The 8,110-nt window shown below is 58.7% G+C and overlaps 1 protein-coding gene across 1 annotated transcript; it reads right to left on the bottom strand.

Moving 5' to 3' along the window:
- Window positions 1-716: 716 nt before the first annotated feature.
- Window positions 717-7,402, bottom strand: LOC140207881 (cobalamin binding intrinsic factor-like). Its single transcript, XM_072276426.1, is given in 7 exon segments — window positions 717-778; window positions 961-1,079; window positions 3,742-3,895; window positions 4,131-4,308; window positions 5,318-5,484; window positions 5,859-5,999; window positions 7,273-7,402. Coding segments are annotated over 7 exon segments (951 nt in total).
- Between the last annotated feature and the right edge of the window lie 708 nt (window positions 7,403-8,110).

Here is an 8,110-nt window from a genome sequence, read left to right as displayed (position 1 = left end):
CTCTCCGCCCCCCCTCTCTCTCTCTCTCCCTCTCTCTCTCTCGAAGAGTAAGAATGGGCAGAAAAATTAACAGACTGGGAGAGTTTAGCAAGGTAGAAACAGAGAGAGATAGATAGATAGAGAGAGAGAGAGAGAGATGGAGATAGATAGAGGGAGGGAGGGAGAGAAAAAGAGAGAGAGAGAGAGATCGTTTCAGAGATGGGAAGAAGGAAGAGAAAGGTTAAGAGAGCTCTGGGATGGAGAGGGAGGGGGCAGAGAGGAAGGAAGTGAAAGAGCGGAAGCCAGAAAGCGACAGAGAGCAAAGAGAGCGGGAGTCCAATGCTCCTCCTCGACATATTTTCCCCTCCCTGTTTTGAGATTTGAAATTGACTCCTCCCCCCCCCCCCCCCCAGGCATCACGCAGAAACACCTTATCCCTCTGAGGGAGTTCGCCATCTCCCTCCGCAGCTATAGATGAACCGAAGAATGACGTTCGCCTCCCAGACTGGGACTCCAAATGCCCGGGCCAATCTTCGCCCCGACCCCACCACCCACCCCCCCACCCACCCACCTCCCCGCCACGTCCGAATGAAATCACTCGTCCAGACACCGATTGCTGAGTGCGATTCGCTCAAAGATTTTATTCAGGAGAACGCGATGACACGAGGTATTGAGATTCCGGGTCGATTCCCTGAGCTCACGGGCCCACCGACCGTAGATGCTGCCCGTGATAGCGATCAATATGTAGTGAACTTGGCGACGATGTACTCTCCCTCGGAAACCTTGTAGGCGGCCACGCCTGGGAGGAAGGGTGTAGGGAAGGAGGCCGGATAGGATCAGAGGGAATGAGTCACAGGATTAGGCCACTCCGCCCGTCAAAACTAGCCCAACTCTCGACGCAAATGCAGCCAGCGGTGGGGTTTCTGAGACATGGGACGTTGGGGGGGGTGGGGGAGGGTGCCTGTCGGGGAGTAGACTCACCTACAGTAATGGGTCTCGTCCCGACGAGGAAGAGCCAAAAGGTCTTATCCTTGGTGCTGGCCGCAATAACCCCGATGCTGTTGACGTAGACGCCCAGATCCGTGAGATTTGTGGTGAATCTGAAGCGGGGCGGCGAGTGAGAGAGTGAGAGAATGAAAGAGAGAGAGAGAGAGAGAGAGACAGATAGACAGAGAAAAGGAGGGAGGGAGAGGGGGTAGAGTCAGAGAGAGGAGGTTTCGGGACTGTCCAGGGCAACAGTGCGGAAAGTCTGTTAGCTCACCCCACACATCTGTCCTCAGCAGGAACCACCTCCCCCCCCCCCCGCCTGGACAAACCCCCTTGCTCTGCCCTCCCCGTCCCTCAGCTCATCCACTCCCCTCCTTCCCCTTCCACCTCGCTCCCTCCTCTCCCTCTCCTCGCCTTCCAACTCACCGACCTCCACCCCAAATCTCCCTCTGTCACAGACACAACAGCAGGAGTTTCCACTGTTCGAGAGAAAACAACTTTCTGAGTTCCTTTTTCCCTAAACGTGTCCCTGGCCGAGTGTCGTTAATGTACCTGCCTTGACCACTTCCTCTGGCAGCTCGTTCTGTAAACAGACCACCCGTATCCCTCTAAACCTTTCCTATCCGTGTCCCTGTCCGAGTGTCGTCAATGTACCTGCCCCGACCACTTCCTCTGGCAGCTCATTCCACAGACGGACCACCCGTATCCCTCTAAACCTTTCCTATCCGTGTCCCTGTCCGAGTGTCGTCAATGTACCTGCCTCGATCACTTCCTCTGGCAGCTCATTCCACAGACAGATCACCCGTATCCCTCTAAACCTTTCCTATCCGTGTCCCTGTCCGAGTGTCGTCAATGTACCTGCCTTGACCACTTCCTCTGGCAGCTCCTTCCACAGACAGATCACCCGTATCCCTCTAAACCTTCCCTATCCGTGTCCCTGTCCGAGTGTTGTCAATGTACCTGCCTCGATCACTTCCTCTGGCAGCTCGTTCCACAGACAGACCACCCGTATCCCTCTAAACCTTTCCTATCCGTGTCCCTGTCCGAGTGTCGTCAATGTACCTGCCCCGACCACTTCCTCTGGCAGCTCGTTCCACAGACAGACCACCCGTATCCCTCTAAACCTTTCCTATCCGTGTCCCTGTCCGAGTGTCGTCAATGTACCTGCCCCGACCACTTCCTCTGGCAGCTCGTTCCATAGACAGACCACCCGTATCCCTCTAAACCTTTCCTACCCGTGTCCCTGTCCGAGTGTCGTCAATGTACCTGCCCCGACCACTTCCTCTGGCAGCCTGTTCCACAGACAGACCACCCGTATCCCTCTAAACCTTTCCTATCCGTGTCCCTGTCCGAGTGTCGTCAATGTACCTGCCCCGACCACTTCCTCTGGCAGCTCATTCCACAGACAGACCGCCCGTATCCCTCTAAACCTTTCCTACCCGTGTCCCTGTCCGAGTGTCGTCAATGTACCTGCCCCGACCACTCCCTCTGGCAGCTCATTCCACAGACAGACCGCCCGTATCCCTCTAAACCTTTCCTATCCGTGTCCCTGTCCGAGTGTCGTCAATGTACCTGCCTCGGTCACTTCCTCTGGCAGCTCGTCCCATAGACGGACCACCCGTATCCCTCTAAACCTTTCCTATCCGTGTCCCTGTCCGAGTGTCGTCAATGTACCTGCCTTGACCACTTCCTCTGGCAGCTCCTTCCACAGACAGATCACCCGTATCCCTCTAAACCTTCCCTATCCGTGTCCCTGTCCGAGTGTTGTCAATGTACCTGCCCCGACCACTTCCTCTGGCAGCTCATCCCATAGACAGACCACCCGTATCCCTCTAAACCTTTCCTACCCGTGTCCCTGTCCGAGTGTCGTCAATGTACCTGCCCCGACCACTCCCTCTGGCAGCTCGTTCCATAGACAGACCACCCGTATCCCTCTAAACCTTTCCTACCCGTGTCCCTGTCCGAGTGTCGTCAATGTACCTGCCCCGACCACTTCCTCTGGCAGCTCGTTCCATAGACAGACCGCCCGTATCCCTCTAAACCTTTCCTACCCGTGTCCCTGTCCGAGTGTCGTCAATGTACCTGCCCCGACCACTCCCTCTGGCAGCTCATTCCACAGACAGACCGCCCGTATCCCTCTAAACCTTTCCTATCCGTGTCCCTGTCCGAGTGTCGTCAATGTACCTGCCTCGGTCACTTCCTCTGGCAGCTCGTCCCATAGACGGACCACCCGTATCCCTCTAAACCTTCCCTATCCGTGTCCCTGTCCGAGTGTCGTTAATGTACCTGCCCCGACCTCTCCCTCTGGCAGCTCATCCCATAGACAGACCACCCGTATCCCTCTAAACCTTTCCTACCCGTGTCCCTGTCCGAGTGTCGTCAATGTACCTGCCTCAATCACTTCCTCTGGCAGCTCGTTCCATAGACAGACCACCCGTATCCCTCTAAACCTTTCCTATCCGTGTCCCTGTCCGAGTGTCGTCAATGTACCTGCCCCGACCACTTCCTCTGGCAGCTCGTTCCACAGACAGACCACCCGTATCCCTCTAAACCTTTCCTATCCGTGTCCCTGTCCGAGTGTCGTGCAGTCCGATCCGGACTCTCCAACGTCTTGTACAACTGTGGCGTGACCTCTTGTGTCCCGTCCTCGGTGCCCTGACAGCTGAAGGCCGGCGTGACAAACAGCCTCTTCACCGCCCCGTTTCCCTGCGACGGGGGAACCCCGACCCCCTGGGGGGTCCCCGCTCTTCCCCACGGCGTCTCGTCTGGACTTACCTGACGTACTCGGGTTCTTTCGATTCAGCTTCTTCATCACGTCCAGGATGGTCGAGTTCACGGGGACGGAGTGGGAGCAGTTGTCCGTCCAGTTCACAGTTCGCGTCACGGTGTAGTTTACCGAGATCTCCGCCGGACCCGGGCGGCACGGAGGCTGATAGGGGAGCCGGAAGAATCAGATTCAGGCTCAAGAGTTGAAAGTGTATTTATCATCTGCGCAAAAAGTTTTTCTTTTATGTAAATCTCTCGGGTATGTAAGACCGCTGCGCGGTGATTTTATGCATCGCTCTGCGATAATGCGCTGCGAGAAACCGTACCCCCGACTTCCCACACCCTTCCCGACGTCTCCCGCATCTCGGTGGGAGGGGGGTGGGTGAGTTTGGAATTACCGCGGCAGGGGATCCGGCCAGCGTCTAGGTAAGACGTCCACAGGAGCGCAGGGAGGGCCTGCGAGGCAAAGACGGGTAAAACGAACGCCCCCGGCTCGGCTTGGGCTCGGAGTTCCTCCAGGATTTCCTTGGCGCCCCACACTGGGGCCGGGATGAAATACTCGTTAGCGATAAGGGCCTGGAGATTGAAGAGATGAGTGGGGGCTACAAACTGCGACCATCGTACCCAAGGGCTTCCGCCTCACCGACCCACCCGGTTAGGGTGCACCAGCCCAGACTGGACAGCCCAGAGAAATGACGCCAGGGCTCTCATTTTGAGCACTTAAATCGCTCAAGCCACCAACAACCACCCCCCCCCCCCCCACCAAGCCATGGCAATGAGTGTCCAGCCCGCGTTTGGGACGCGTCAAGGGAGCGTCTGAGTGCCTGACTGTCTCTTAAACCCACACCCTCCCCTCCACTAGCTTCCCGCCGCACTCCCTCTGTATCCAGGGCGTACAATAGCTCAGAAGAGGCTACATCAGTCCTTCCCTCCCCCACACCTCTCCCCGTCTCCGTCACCCCCTCCCTCCCCTACACCCCTCCCTGCCTCCATCACCCTCTCGCTCCCCCACACCCCTCCCCGTCTCCGTCACCCCCTCCCTCCAATACACCCCTCCACGTCTCCATCACCCCCTCCCTCTTCTACACCCCTCCCCGTCTCCGTCACATTCTCCCTCCAACACACCCCTCCCCGTCCCCATCACCCTCTCCCTCCCCTACACCCTTCCCCGAATCCGTCACCCCTCCTTTCCCTACAGCCCTCCCCGTCTCCGTCATCCCCTCCCTCTCCTACACCCCTCCCCGTCTCCGTCACCCCCTCCCTCCGCTACGCCCCTCTCCGTCTACGTCATCCCCTCCCTCGCCTACACCCCTCCCCTTCTCCACCCGCTCCCTCCCCTACACCCCTCCCCGTCTCCGTCATCCTCTCCCTCCCCTACACCCTTCGCCGACTCCGTTACCCCTCCTTTCCCTACAGCCCTCTTCGTCTCCGTCACCCCCTCCCTCCCCCACACACCTCCCCGTCTCCGTCACCCCCTCCCTCCCCTAAATTCCTCCCCGTTTCCGTCTCCCCCTCCCTCCCCGACACTCCACTCCCCTCTGTAGCCGACGCCGCCTCTCCCCTAGTGGGATCGCCCTGTGCGCACCTGCGCGGTCAGCCCGGTACTGTAGAGGTTGCCGATGGTGTGCTGGTCGGTCCGCGCACAGTACAATTCCATAGTCAGCTTGATCAGAGCGTCCCGCACGGAGTCCGCGGGCTTGTATCTTCCCTGCTAGAAGCAGCGGAGCGCCAGGGCCGAGCCGGCCTCGGTGTCTGCGAAAGGGCCGAGAGCAAAGGGAGGCCTGAGTCCGGACATTCAATCTCCCCTCTCCCTCTCCCCTTCCTTCCCGCTCCCTACCTCTCCCTCTCCCCAATCTTTCTCCCATCTCTCCCCCTCTCTCCTCCCTGTCCTCCTACACTCTCTTCCTCCCCCTCCCCTTCTTCCTACCTATCTCCCCCCAATCTTTCTCCCATCTCTCCCCCTCTCTCCTTCCTGTCCTTCCACACTCTCTTCCTCCACCTCCCTCCCTATCTCCCCCTCCCTCTCTCCCCTCCGTCTCCCCTGTCTCCCCCTCCCCTCTTCTCTCCTCCCTTTCTCCCCTCTCCCTCCCTCCCCCTCCGATTTCGCTCACTGACGGCAGTCCCGCTCCCCTGTTTGAGCTCCCCGTTCATCACAGCGGCAGAGAAAGTCCGGACGTCTGTCTGACGCACCGGCGACCCCTGCTGGCACAGACCGAGCAGTGCCAGGGCCACTTGATAGTAGGTCGTCACTGGGTGATGATGTGTTACTGAGGGAGAAAGGGCGGGGGAGAGGTGGGGGGGGGTTAGATGGGAGTGAGAGAGGGGGAGGGGGTAAACAGGGAAAGAGAGAGGGAGAATGAGGGGGAGATGGACGGTGAAGGGGTGACAGAGATGGGAGAGAAGGGGAGAAAATAGGGGAGAGAGGTAAAGCGATGGGGAGAGAGGGAGAGGTGGGAGGGGAGTGAGGAAGAGAGAGAGGGAGAGACCGATAGGGATGGGTAGAGGGGGAGGGCGAGGGGGAGGGAGGGGGAAGGAGAGAGAGTGGGCGAAGGAACAGGAGAAAGGAGTGATGGAGGGAGAGTTGGAGAGAGAAGTGGGTAGAGAGGGAGAATAAACAGAAACAGGTCAATACTCCACCTCCCCACCCCACAGACACACGCACACACATAAACACACAGACACACACACACACATACACTCAGCCACACACACAGACACATACACACATGCACACAGGCACAGAGAGAGACACACACACACACTCAAGTTCAGACACACACACACACACACAGGCACACACACACACACACACACATAAACACACACACTCACACGCAGAGACACACACATGCACGCAGCCACACACACACACACACACACACACACACACGCACACACACACACGCACACACACGCACACACACACACGCAAACACACACAGAGACACACACACACACACATAAACACACACACTCACACGCAGAGACACACACATGCACGCAGCCACACACACACACACACACACACACACACACACACACACGCACGCACACACACGCACACACACGCACACACACACACGCAAACACACACACACACACACACATAAACACACACACTCACACGCAGAGACACACACACGCACACACACGCACACACACACACGCAAACACACACAGAGACACACACGGATGATGAGAGGTGACCTGATAGAGGTGTACAAGGAGGGAAGAGGTCCACATCGAGTTGTCAGCTGGAGACTTCTCCCCAGGATGGAAATTCAAACAGGAGGGGGGATAATTATCAGGGGACTGGAGGAGTGTACGGTGCTGGGTGGGGAAGTGTCAGAGAGGTAGGATACTCACACAGGGAGCGGTGGGTGTGTGGACTGTCCCGGTGGGATTCAGGGACAATTGAGAGACTATTAGACACTCAACCATGTCTGATATTTGGGAAGGAAGTGTTGGATTTATCTCATTACGAGGTGAGACAGCCCCAGTCCTCGCCTCTCGCATCCCTCTCCCTCCTCCTCTCCTCACCAATACTCTTCATCTCGGCTGCCAGCTTCTCCTCCAGTAACGAGACCAGGTTGACGGAGGAAGTGTCTGAGGTCACGTTGGCCGGGTTGACGCAGGAAGCTCTCAGTGCCAGGACGTAGAGGGCCAGCATTCCGCTGGTGAACGTGGCCTCTGGGGGTGGCGGAGAGCGGAGAGGGTTACCTACCTAACCCTGCAGTACACATTTCACCACCTCCCTCTCCTAAACCCGTCCGTCCTCTACCCCACTCCCCGTGTCCGGCACCCTCTCCCTCTCCTACATCCCTCCCCGTCTCCGCCACCTCTCCTTCCCCTACGCCCCTCCCCGTCCCCGTCACCCCCTCCCTCCCCTACGCCCCTCCCCATCTCCGTCACTCCCTCCCTCCCCTACACCCCTCCCCTTCTCCGTCACATTCTCCCTCCCCTGCCTCCATCCCCGTCTCCATCACCCCCTACCTCCCGTACGCCCCTCCCCGTCCCCGTCACTCCCTCCCTCCCCTAAGCCCCTCCACGTCTCCGTCACCCATCGCTCCCCTGCAACCCTCCCCGTCTCCGGCAACCTCTCCCTCTCCTACATCCCTCCCCGTCTCCGCCACCCCTCCTCTCTCTACATCCCTCCCCGTCTCCGTCACCCCCTCCTTCCCCTACACCCCTCCCTCCGCTGTACCCCTCCCCGTCTCCGTCAACCGTCCCTCCCCTACACCCCTCCCCGTCTCCATCACCCCTCTGTCCGCTGCACCCCTCCCCGTCTCCGTCAACCGTCCCTCCCCTACACCCCTCCCCGTCTCCGTCACCCGTCCCTCTCCTACACCCCTCCCCGTCTCCGTCACCCCCTCCCTCC

The sequence above is a fragment of the Mobula birostris genome, chromosome 13 (genome assembly GCF_030028105.1).
Source record: "Mobula birostris isolate sMobBir1 chromosome 13, sMobBir1.hap1, whole genome shotgun sequence".
NCBI lineage: Eukaryota > Metazoa > Chordata > Chondrichthyes > Myliobatiformes > Myliobatidae > Mobula > Mobula birostris.
The sequence above is the reverse complement of the archived record's forward strand: the minus strand, read 5'-3'. Positions and strand labels throughout refer to the sequence as shown.